A 13,145-nucleotide genomic window follows, 5' to 3' on the forward strand; every position below is an offset into this window, starting at 1 on the left:
CATTAAGGCTAAATAAGGTGTAGTTATTATGCATCAATCATTCAATGGTTTTGTATATCACGAGGGGAGTTGTCTCACAGGACTATACACACATTAAAGCAATCAACCAAAACAATAAACAAGACAATGTAAAGTGAAATGAAGTGGGAGAAAAAAGAAACCTTGGGGAGAACCACAGAAGGAGGAGAGATCCACTCCCATGGACGGACAGGCTAATGTTATACAGTGTTACCTAAAAACTCGGTGAAAGAAAAAAGGTGTAACATGTTCATTTTAAGTATTACCTCAAATACATCCGGGCCAGAGGATAAAGGCTTGAGGGCCGGATTTGGTCCCTGGGCCTGACGTTGCCTAGATCTGGGTTTACTTATCGAAGAAGATGGCAAGCAAAGGCAACGCCAAAGGAGATCACTGACAAATCCTTTTTTTGTCAATAATTTCCCTAACAGGCGCCCGCCACCACCTCCATAATAAGTTTGTCTTGGTTTTGTGATCACTCCTGGCTTAGGCTTTTGAACGATTGCTTCCTCAAATCCCGACCGAGATTCTGAATTGAAATCATTCTGATATTCCTTTTGTGTTGGTCATCTTTGAATGCAGCCATTGTGTTAGCGTGGATAGTCTCGTGTTTAGTGCAGTGGCATCTCTCGGAGCATTTTTACGAACCAGTCGCATCGATGCTGTTTTTGCTTCGGCCCCGCCCCCTCGCCGGTTTCACGGAGGGCCGGCGTCCAAGAGCAGCGAATGAAAACAGCCGATCGGTTTCTGTGATGAATGTTACGGCGTAAAATTAATATATTGTACAAATTAAATTAAAAAAAAAGGCTATGTTGTTTTCCAAATAAAAAAGAGATTCTATGCACAAAACTCAAGCAATGCAATCGTGTGCAGTGTTTGATTCACGGAAATAAAAAGCGGAGTCAAACATGTCAGGAGTATTTTCTGTGATTATCAAGTATTTACTGTATATAATGTTACTTTCAGATTGAAAATTGCTATTTTCATGAGGAATATGCAAAAGGGAGATCCACAAATACCAAACCTGATCAGTGAAAAATGCAATTTTCGACAACCTTTATGAATCCAGGGATTATCCATCATTGTTAAAAATGTAAAATATCATCGATGGGTTGATTTGGTTGAGACTCTCTAGTCCCTCTGGGGGTAATACGAGTGTTAATGGGATGATTGGAGGGTCTTTCATCTCTCCTTGGTGTCTCTGGCCAGAAAACCACAATTGCAACTTGACTGCCACCAGACCGGAGTCACCAATACACACTAATGGAATCACGAAGAAGCTAACAGGCTAACGGGCAAAGCTAACTGCGGGCTAGCACCACTTGAACAGTACTTACAGCCAAGTTTGAGTGAAAAAAATGATCTCCATTGTGTAATTGAATGTACAATATCCCTCTGTCACTTTGTCGTTTCTGTCAGCGTAGTATTTACTCTTACGGACAATTAATGAGTAAAAAAACGTAACATGCTACGACACCTGCAGTGGCGCTTATGGCCTCTAGGGGCATGAGTTACTTAGTTCTGCTTTAAATTACCCTATATGATAAAAATAACTCTTTCTAACGAACTTGAGAATATTTTAGATGCGCTTCTATCGGATAAATATAAAATATAGTATAATCGAACAATGTTATTTCCCTCAAGAAATTTTGATTTAATCCCAGCTAGAATCCAATTTTATGCTTTTTAATTAAAGTCTTCATTTTGGCTTAATAAATTGAATTACTTTGAAGCAAGAGGGGGAGGGCTTAGGCAAAACTGGTGATGAAGTTTAAGTGTAAATTCAAGACCTACCTGTAGCACTTCATATGTCGTCTCATCTTTGACTCCTCACCAATCATCGCTTCATCTCAAGCCGCACCTCCATGACAGAATATCACCACAGCAGGCCTCTGCTTCAACCAATCATCGCCCAGGATTTCCCTTTTAAAGGAACTGGCCACCGTTTGTCCATACTGACATATGTTCTTACCTGAGCTTAGACGAGTTGATTACGTACCTGTCTGGTCTTTGTGCCTGTGGAAGAGATTGGTAGCTTCCAACTTCACTCCGTTTGGAGCTATAGGAATCTGCTGGGAGAGACCAAAGGCTCACAACATCATTGGTCTTTTTGCGTGACTGAGGGCACACAGTTCTTTCATACTGTGATATGTTCTTACCTGAGCTTGGACAAGTGGATACTTGTCTGGTCTTTGTGTGTGCCTGTGGAAGAGCGTGGTAGCTTCCAACTTCACCCCCGTTTGGAGGTATAGGAATACACTGGGAGAGGTCAAATGCTAACAACATCTTTAGTCGTTGTGCGTGACTGAGCGCATGCACAAAGACCAGACAGGTACGCATCAACTCGTCTAAGCTCAGGTAAGAACATATCTCAGCATGTAAAAACAGTGGCCTGTTCCTTTAAGCCCCCTCATTCACCGCCTCACCCTTTTCCCAGCGTGCTGCGACCCTCCTCCGCCCCTCCTCCACCTGTTCATCTTTACTCTGCTCCACTGGCTGCCTCAGACCTCAATCTCTACCACCACCAGTGTCCAGACTCCTTCATTCATCACGCCCATGCATTTTATACCGTTCTTCCGCCGGGTCCTGAGCAAATGGAATACTTTTATGGAGTAAATCAAACACCGCTGGTCAGGACAACCTTAAATACAAACTGACCTATTTGTTTAATTTATCGTCTTGAGACCATTCTGTTACTATCCTCAACACTTCCCCCTCGTTGTGCAGCTGAGCCGATGCGCTCTGGCGTTTGATGTCGAGCGTGCAGAGGAGACGGATACACCTGTCCGACACGCGTTAAATGATGAACTATTGATTTAGCGTCTGAGCCACAATACGACCGGAGAAATGGAGCAGAAACGGAGCGTTGGAGGCAGCGCCGCACATTTGTTAGCGCCTCGAGGATGTCGCCGGGCAGAGCTAAGAGACACAGTGAATAAAGACAGCATTGAAAACAGTCGTACCAGATCCATGGATACCACAACTACAGTGAGTTTGAAATCTCCCCTGTGTAATGGACTCTTCAGATCAAGGGAGGGTTTGATTAGTACACGTTGACGACAAGCTTCTGAACATAGAAGCAATACGGTAATTACTGACTAAGTGAATTAACTTAAATACTGCACTAGAGTAGAGTTTTTGAAGATCTGGACTTTACTTGAGTTGCATTTGTGTAGATCACTTGCTTCTTTCACTACAGGCTCCAAAGTAAAAGTAAATTTGGCCTTGTGGTTCAATTATTGTAAAAGTCTTTGTATGCTCCAGTACTGTAGGTGGCGCTGTGGCGATGTTCTGTCAATGCTATTGTCTCACCACAAGGAAGAAGGTTTGTCCCCGTAGTGTTGTCATACAGAGGGTGAATGTTTTTGAAGCCGCAAAGTTACTTTTCATACCACTTATTCATTCAATTCATACTGATACTTCACTACCATCTACAGCACACCCATATATGACTTATACTTGTAAAATATGAAGTAAAGTATTGTCTTTTCCTCAAAAAATTTTGTTGAATATGTGTTAACTTAACCAAAAAAGCTGAAATTATGATCAAAACAACTCTATAACAGTCCTTTTAACAGGCTCAAGAAGTGATTCTATATTTTATCTGTATATAAAGATGGCTTGTGACCCAGTAGTAGCTATACTTTCACTCAAATAATAATAAGTACTTTGACCACCACCACTGGCAATACGTCCTCATCTCAACCAACCCAGTCCAGTCGACGATACTTGAAACTCTCTGCTACAAAACAAAAGCTGGTATTTTATTTGAAGTAAAATCTAATGATATTTCGGTCTTGTATCAAATGTTAACGCTCCAGGATGTGTTTAAAAAGAATCACAGCAGCAATACTCTATAATAATACCATTGCAATCTGTTTAAACACATGCTTAGGACACAGTAAAGCCACACTGTAACATTTCTCTCAATCATTAGAATAAAATACAAGCATTTATTTCATTATCGGACGTAGCATAACCTGGAATGGTCCATGGCTTTGAAATGGATCAGCTGTATTGAAGTCCCACAGTCCCAGCGGCCTCTTCCTGGCGCTTGTAGCTGCCGTTTTATTTACTGCCTACTATAGAGTCGTGTCTCTGTGAAAAAGAAGCTCCTCTCCCTGTCCGGGCCGGATCAATACCCCATTATAGTGTTTCTGTGGGAAACTGCCTCAGAGGGACCAAAGAGAAATCACCTCATACGTTACGGCAAACCTGCAGCTTTCGGTGAAGTCCGGGTCGGAAAAAACGACGTGGAATAACAATCGGCCATATGAAGACACGCGATTACTGAAGGGAGTCACATTTTGCCATAACAGTTCAAAATGTAAAACAATTTTCACTTCTTTGTGTAATAAAGCCACATTTTGTGATACTATGTAAATGTGCGGCAACACTTCATGATGACTGTGTGCAATTAAAGCATTGATAAATACTTATTTTATCATTTCTAAAACATACAAAGCTTTCCTCATCATTTGTTACTCATTTACTTTACTGTTTAGTTGAATTAAGTATTTAACAGTGCAATAGTGTGTAGTGATCAATTTTATTACAAATCTAGTTAAGAGTTTATTACACGATGAATTTAAAATTGTATTACATTTTGAACTGCTATTACATAATGTGGCTTAACAGCAAGTCATGTGATGCTGATCTTAGCCTGTGACACGCCTACTGTCCCATACGTACCATTGTGATAGTCCAGCGTAAATGGGAGCAACATTTTGCCAAAATCAATGTCTTAAAGGTGCATTATGCAACTTTTGAAGTGACAAAAGCATTTGATATTTTTGCGTATTTGACCTTGTAGTGACCCAGCGGCTGTATGAGTGGTTATTATGACGCCTTTGGTTCTACAAACGCTCCAGGATTAACTGTGTTGTAGGTTTTCTGGCGAGAGGCTCCGTCAGCTGTGAAAACCTTCCAAACAATTGATCCTGGAGCGTCCTAGAGACCGCTGTGATGGAAAGTAAAGGCGCCATGCTGACCACTCATACAGCCGACTGGTCACTACAGGGAAAAATACGCACAAATATCAACTTTTTTTTCCACATAAAAAGTTGCATAATGCACCTTTAAATGTCATTCAGAAGCCTTACATTTGATTGATGCATTCTCCAAACAATGCCAGCCTGTTGGGAACTGTGGGCGACTCCACACATCGGGCATTTCCACCAAGGTGCTGGTTCAGAGCTGGTGCTGATACCGGGTCGGTGCCAGAACAGAATGAGAGCTAACAGTGTTTACACTCGCCCCAATGCCATGTCAAGGCTTTGGGAGGTCAATGATCACATAAAACATGGATATCATCTTACTACTGCAGCTTCTGGATATACAAAAATATATTCTATCAATCAATCTTGGATTTCTTTGAAGACAGGCTTCGTTTTAACTGCCCTCTCTTGTTTTAGCTGTTGCTAAATAGCTCAAAGTAAAAAGATCTGCCAGTTTCCTCCACAGAGACCATTTTGGCTTCTTCGTTTCTCCCTTTTTACGAAGTTGTTTGTTGTTTGCCAGAAGGAAAGCCACGCCCCCAGCCTCTGACATCACTGGTGCTCGTTTCTCGGTCCAGCTTTTAACTGGTTCCCAATCGGCACCAGTTTTTGGAACCAAGAGCCAGCATTTTTTGTGTGGAAAACGTAACAACCGGTTCTGAAACTGGAACCGGCCCAGAACCAGCATCAGCTTGGTGGAAAAGGGCTTCCAGTGCAATTTGGGAATCAAACCTGAGCCGTTGTTGTTGTTGTTATGCTCTGAAATTTAGGGCAAAAGAACTGTTTTCTCTACGCACACACGCACATTATTTCCCATTGAAATGTTTCAAAAAACCTGCGAAAATGACAACCAAGGATAGCAAATGAAAACTCCGTGCGACAATGTGTTTTATGGCCATTTTGTTTTTGTTTTTTTTAATTGAAACCAGCTTCACTGTTAACAAACATGCAATATCACTGTACAAGCCACAGATAAGTGCTCCCCATTCAAGTCTCTGTCGAGGATTCGCCGGCAGCTCTCACGCACTCGCTCACTCAGGCTTCAATCGCACGCAGATACAACCGAAACGGCAAGCTTTCTGATGCGCTACAGATACTCTCTCTCTCGCTCTCTCCCTACATCTTTGACACAGTTTGACAGACACGCTCCTAACAAACGTCCTATTTACACATCACAGTGAAGGATGCGGGCAGAAGGAGTACACTGTTTCCCGAATTCAGACCAAAGACGTGGAAATGGCAGCGTGGTGTTTTCCACCCAGCGAGAGATAAACAGGAGAGGACGAGGGTACTGCATAAAAGGAATACCTACTTATTATTTCAGAGGGAGAAAGAATGGGGAAAGTGCAGTTAATCTTGCTTTATTCGGGGGTAGGTAGGATGATGTGGCTACGCTGAAGTTGTGAGCGTCAGTAGCTTACTTCCTGTTCCTGTTTGTTTCCTATGAAGATTATCGTTTTTCACTGTTTTGTTGAGGATTATATCACACATCAATAAAGTCAAGCCAAAATCAGGTCCATTGTTCAGCCATTGTTCAGTAGAAGCGAAAAACGGCACTCGCTTCACTAACGTTAGCATACTTAGCATGAAACTAGCATAACTTCCTGGTTAGCATTGTCCGTTTTTTAAGTATTTATGGGCTGTTGAATCACTTTGCTCCTCTCCATGTCTCTGTATCTTTGTTTAGTAGAAAAATATAGTCATCATTCAGCATTTGTTAAAGTAACGAGAAAGTTACGCTTATTCCCCTTCTGGCAGCTTCGAACATGACCATATATGGGCATTTGCAAAGATGCCGTTTGTATCTATATTTTCGAAAGATTCTGGGCCCGATCTTCCGCCTGGCGCAACAACAGCGTTGCTCAAGACGAAGCTGGTATCTTGCGTACAAATAACAGTGCCCAAACTATTTCTCTCACTGTGAGTTAAACACTGTCCAGTGCCCGATTATATCGATGGTCCCGCCCGAGCCCCAGTACTAAAGAGCGCAGGGCAAACTCCACGCCACAGAAACGTGATTAAAACAGCAGCACTAGCGCAGCCACCCCCCACCAACCACAGTAGCATAAAATACTCCAGTCTGGTGCGGTCTGTAGGAGGTAAAGCTTGAGGAGGGACCACAGCTGTACAGAACATCGTCATGGGAGTCTGTCCAGCAACTTTCTGTGCCAGGTATGGAGCTGAGATTTCACATAGCGCCCCCTGTCTGAGCAAAAGTCTAGTCTATACAGTCTGTGTTTAGAAATGCAAGATCAGGCCCTGTGTGTTGTACAAGTTCCTGGTAGATGACACTTACTGTACTGTCTCAAGACAATGTACTAAATACGAAAAGAGATGTCTGCACTTACAAAGGCAAGCAAGTTGTGAACAAATCTGCCTGAAATCGATCGTCTTGTCTATAGTTTCAATTGTATTTTGTTGATTTTATTTGATTCTTTACAGCATGTTAGCCTTTAGCCTCCATACAGATTTTAAACACAGACTGCTTCATTATTTACATACTAAATCAAGTATTTAACACGCAGTTTGTGATCATCTACCAGGAACTCACTGTCCACCACCTAATCTTTAGGAAAATTAAGTTAACCGGTTGACCCCAAATCTCCATAAGAAATTAATAGGATAATTGAAGTACTGGCGCTCAAAACTTTAAGTCAGCCACAAACAAGCCAGTAACTAAAATGTTTGCTATATCATAATAATGCTAACTCAAAGACGTCATAATTCAGATAAAGTGTCAGTTTTAAACACATTAACATTTACAAAAAAGACTGAAATGCAAACGGCCAAACTAATAGATTAATCAGATTTCAGAAAATATAGACACTATAGGTCTAGACCAGTGTTTCCCAACCAGGGGTACGAAGGTACTCGAGGATCGAGGATAGCTGGGGGTACTTGGAACTATTTCAGATTGAAAAAAGGGGAAAATGTAGCATAATTTTTTATAGTAAAAGCAATATTTTTCAGTAAAATGTGTTGCTCTGGGAGAATTGTAGGTTTATTTTGACTGCGACATTGTCCTTTTTCTTACAAATACCACTTTTAAGTAATTACTTTTTAAATAAACTGTAACACCCTTGAGGTAGGAGGTACACGGTTGACCACTGAAAGGCCAAAGGGGTACGAAAGACAAAAAACGTTGTGAACCACTGGTCTAAACCACAGATTCTGGCTATTGAAGTAAGTGTGTGGGCTTTCCATTCTTCAAACAGCTGTTACATTTGTTGCATTTTGTCAAGGCCCATTTCTACAGTAGAATCCTCCTCCACTTGTTGAAGGATATTTCTGATGCCTTTCGATACTTCGAGCTTGCTCATTCCTCATTTAAACACGTAGGTACTCCTTTTAATGCAGCACGAGGCTCAGGGGGGGTGGGGTGGGGGCAGAGCTAACGGAGGCCATTTTCTTTTTTTTTCCTTTTTTTTAGACAAAACAACGATTCTTTTCGATTACAAAAAAAACAGATCGGCATAGGATTCAATGTTCAGTTTCACCGCCACAATCCGCTCCGTCTGTGCTACATTGAAATGCATCGTGTTTAAGTTACAGCATCGTAAAATAGTACAAGGTCGTGACGAGTCGTGTTCAAAGTGGGATATTGCTCGGATGAATTCGCGCTATGCCAAACTTCTTTTTTTTTTTCCTTTTTAAACGTCCTCCCCGGAAATCCCACCCCCCTGGAAAAAAAAAGAAAAGAAAAAAAAAAACAATAAAAGAAAGGCCGCCCTTTTACCCGAAACAATAGTCATTTTCTATTCCAATAAATAAATAAATAATTAAATATTTAAAATGTTATACAAAAATGTTCTCGCCCCTTTCGCGACCCCTTGCCCCGACAGTAAAATGGAAGTCCTTTCTACAAATGTTAAGATACTAATAATAAATATATTTAGTATATTTAGCTTAAGTCGGGTTTATTTTTGGGATATCTCTTTTTATATGATAATCTTTAAGCAAAAAACTCGGATTAATATAAACAGTAGGAAAAAGATCTCTGCAAGAAACTCTATTCAATACTGCTCATATCACAATGGTTACGACACGATAAAATATTGCAAATTATCAAAACTGTACAGAAGAAAGTGTCTCTCTCTCTCTCTCTAAAATACATTTGTTCGTACGTGAGGCGGAGAGAGATCGCTCGGCGGCAGCTCGTCTGGATTTCCCGCCCCGTCTCTTTGCACTTTGTCGAAGCTAATGGCTATCGCACAACTCTACAGTGAAGAGTTTTAGGAATATGCTTTTTTTTTGTCTCTGCGTTTTCGCCCGTCCTTCAAACGCCGCCGGAAGGAGCAGCAGCGGCGGCGGCGGCGGCGGCCATCTTCGGATCTCGAGCCAGCGTTTTGGTCGTGAGGAGCCAAGTTTCGAGGACTCGGCTTCCAAATGTCTCTCGTGTGCACGCGTTGAAACAAAAAGTCTCCCCTTAGCTAATTCTACGTCGACAAACGGGACAGTGCCTCTCCCCGGTAGACAGAGAGTGAAGAGTGTCTTTCGTGGTGGGGGGGAGATGGGACGGGGGGGGGAGGGGGGCGTGTGTGGGTGTCGGTGGTGAGGTGTCAGCGGTGGCGATAGTGTCTCATGAGCGGCACGATGCAGGAGGGGGGGCCCGACAGCTTGAGGAACGGGTGCTGGAGCAGGTCCTGGGCCGTGGAGCGCTGGGACGGCTCTCTCACCAGCATGCGGTCGAGGAAGGACCTCAGTACGGACGACACCTGAGCGAGACGGGACGAACGGTTAGCGTTATGAATAAACACATCAGGTAAACATTTAAAGTGGACATATGCATAACTGTGGCTTATACAACCAGTTTATTAGGACAGTTATTTTTATGTTTTTGACAATGGAGTAATGCAAAAACATTTGAAGGGAGTTTAAAAATGTTAAAATTAAGTATTTTCCTCCCCCTACATGCTCCAACAATGTCCCAGTGTGTAGAATGAGCCCAGACCTATTCACCACAACTGTCTCTAAAATCCTGCACTAAAGACGGTGTTAATTCGGGTCCGAAGTGCCGTCATGCACGAGCTTAATATAGAAGGTGCAGTTGACCTGAGGTGGCAGTAGTGAGTATAAAATGGCTAACTTGTGTCTAGCCCCTTTAAGGCTCATAAAAAGTCATTTTTGAGCGACATGTCTCCATTAAAGTGGACTTACTATGCACAAATGTAGCTTAAAAACATGCTTTTTGGCATCACAGCTTAAAGGTTTTCAAACTTAAAGGCACTATATCTGATTCATACATTTGTGGGGGAAAAGAACATTGCTAAAAATTAGAAAGCTTTAATATCAATTCACAATCTTGCAAGCTAGTTTTCTGGCATTTCTGTAGTAAACCTTAGTAGGAGGGTCAAAGGTCATTGGTAGGTACAAAGGGCTGGAAAGAAATATAAAGAAATGTAATTTATGTGTCAATAATTGTGTAGTAGATGAATTCCATGTCATATTAGAGTGAACAAACAATGAGATATTGGCTTTCAGAGAGAAATATCTGCCTCAGTATTATTGTAATTACCCATCCATGTTGGAAAGGACACTTTATGACCAAGGACTCTATTGGTTTAGGTGATGTTTGGGAGGAGTGACCTCTGCAAACAACAGGATTATCTTAAGGACAAAATACAAGATTTAGGAAAGGCTGGAAAAGCCCCTTAGAATATCAGAATGAGGACGGTGATAGTTCTTGGGCTTTGAAAATGCAAAAGAGTCCATGTTTTATCTATTATGCAACAATGGGCTGGTTGGTCAAATATAACAAATATGACAACAAAAGTCAAATATCAAAGTACTAACTTTCCACAGCTGATTTTACTAAAATGTGGTTAGTAACTGTGTATACTATCTTTAACTTGTTACAGTATAGAATGGGGTCTCCATCCTTTTTTACCCCATGAGCTATTTTTACGTAACAAAAGGTGCAGAGAGCTTCTATTCTTTCGATACTTGTGTATGCGACTTGATGATAGATATTTTTCAACATCATAATATATATATATTTTTTTTTAGATAATTTTACCAAAAGTTTGCAGATTGTGTATAAAAAGGTACCTTGTGGGACTCCTTTAGCCGTGGGGGCAGGTTGTCGCGTATCCTCCTCATGGCCTGCAGAGGGGGTTCGTTGAAGTACGGAGGTTCACCATCCACCATCTCAATCACCATGATGCCCAGAGACCAGATGTCAACCTACAGGAACAACACAAACAAATGAAATTCAAATGTATTACGACTTGAAATGCTCATTATCCCCCTTCACCTAAAGCTGTCTGAAGCCTAAAAAAAAAACTTAAAAACTGAGCATGGAGTAAGTAAATAGTATTGTCTAACCACACGCCCCATCCTCACCTCTGTGCCGTACGGTAGCCTCGAGATGACCTCTGGGGCCATCCAGTAGGGAGTGCCCACCAGGGACTTCCTCTTGGGCACCTCTTTGGAAACTTGGGCGCAGAAGCCAAAGTCTGACAGTTTGATCTGTAGAGACAGTTTACAGCATAAAAAAAACAGGCTATAGCAAGTATGAGCACAGAGAGGTGTCAGCAGTCACTCTTTATGAAACCGAAACCATAAGCGCCACTGCAGGTGTCGTAGCATGTTGAGTTTTTTTTCTTTTTTTTCCATGAGAGTAAATACTACGCTGACAGAAAAGACAAAGGGAGAGAGAGATATTGTTCATCCAATTACACAATGGAGATTTTTTTTATTTTTCACTCAAACTTGGATGTAAATACTGTTTAAGTGGCGCTAGCCCGGAGTTAGCTTTGCCTATTAGCTTGTTGCTTCTTCTTTGTGATTCCATTAGTGTGTATTGGTGGCTCCGACCCGAAGGCAGGGAAGTTGCAATTGTGGTTTTCTGACACCAGGGGAGATGAAAGACCCCCCGATCATCCCATTAACACTTGTATTACCCCCAGAGGGACTACGAAAAGGATTTATTAAGGTAAACAAATTATTTAGTTCTGCTTTAACTGTGTCCCACACTTTAATCTAGACTTGTAAGGTCAATGCAGCTCAGAATCCCAGAAAAAATGTTGAGGCTAAAATTGAGTTGATAAATTTGCAGTAAAAAGTACGATCTCTAGCGATGTGCGCCAATTCAAAAGAAGCTTGAGGGCCACCAAAAATTAGTCTAAGGCCACACTTTGAGTACAGAGATATAAACAAAGTGTCTGTAATGCTAATGCTATTTCATAGAAATCATAAAAGTGGTCTTGGTTTCTCCATCATCACCATATTAAAACGAGGTTAGATGTGCACGTGACCCCACAAAATCTGAAAATGTAACCTAATATTATTTAGCAGATGCTAAGACTGCTCAAAAGATTCTTTTTTAATCACAAATAAGAATCTTTTGACAAGTAAAAAGCACAGATCTACAGTCTAATAAAACTCTAGATTCTTCTCATTCCAACTGTTGCTGTGGCCAATGTGGCGGCCATTTTAGGATGGTCTTCCTAGCAAAAATTTAACTGAATGTAATGGAAAAATATGTTTTCTTTTAATTGAGTAAAAGTAAAATAACATCTTAGTTTTGGAGTCCGACAAGAGACAGAGAAGTCCATCTGTGACACAAGTTCACAAAATCGCAAAAATAAGTAGAGTCTCTTATTGTTTACAGGAGTTCTTCGGTTGAAGGAACAATCACAACATGAAAAGTCCTCAAAACAGCTCCGTAAACCCATCTGTAGGCTGCTCAGACTGTTGCGGTGATTAGGAAACCCTGTCTTCCCGGTTGACTCTGCGCTTCATCTTCATAAAAAAAAAAAAACGTGTCTGGTCAGAGCCTCCGGTTCTTCACGTCAACAAAGCGCGGTGACCTTCGGCGATGGAGAGCGCTACAGGAAAGCTCCGCAGCCTCCTCGACCCGCCGCCTAATCATTCTCCCATTAATCATGTCTTATCGCGCCGTGAGGAGACATTGGGCTGATTTAATTACAGTGGTACAAGTGCTAATTTGCGGTGATGAGTTTCTGGCACTCCGCTTGTTGACGAGTGGCAGCCCGGGCGCCCACGGAGAAGGTCAGGGAGTGTACGTGCGACGGGACGGGGGCGGAGCGGTGCGGAGAGCGCTGTTTGAGCTAACCCGGGGTCAGAGATGTTATTAATGCGACATAGGAGTAGATTAGACAGGTTCGG

General features: G+C 41.8%; 1 protein-coding gene and 1 long non-coding RNA gene across 3 annotated transcripts in view; both read right to left on the minus strand.

The window, feature by feature from the left end:
- LOC306975367 overlaps positions 1–13,145 on the minus strand; it is a 251,708-nt gene that overhangs the window by 153,195 nt on the left and 85,368 nt on the right. The gene's annotated exons all lie outside the window — the stretch shown is intronic.
- The window catches only part of pak5 (p21 protein (Cdc42/Rac)-activated kinase 5), a 144,785-nt gene continuing 141,126 nt past the window's right edge, over positions 9,487–13,145 (minus strand). For both annotated transcript variants that reach the window (XM_079572706.1, XM_079572707.1), the window contains 3 exons: positions 11,358–11,483; positions 11,064–11,198; positions 9,487–9,730 (listed from right to left, as the gene is read on the minus strand). In XM_079572706.1, the coding sequence (XP_079428832.1) occupies positions 9,575–9,730; positions 11,064–11,198; positions 11,358–11,483 (417 nt within the window). In that variant the 3' untranslated portion in view covers positions 9,487–9,574. The remainder of the gene's footprint in view (positions 9,731–11,063; positions 11,199–11,357; positions 11,484–13,145) is intronic.

The sequence above is a fragment of the Gobius niger genome, assembly GCF_951799975.1.
Source record: "Gobius niger genome assembly, chromosome: 15".
NCBI lineage: Eukaryota > Metazoa > Chordata > Actinopteri > Gobiiformes > Gobiidae > Gobius > Gobius niger.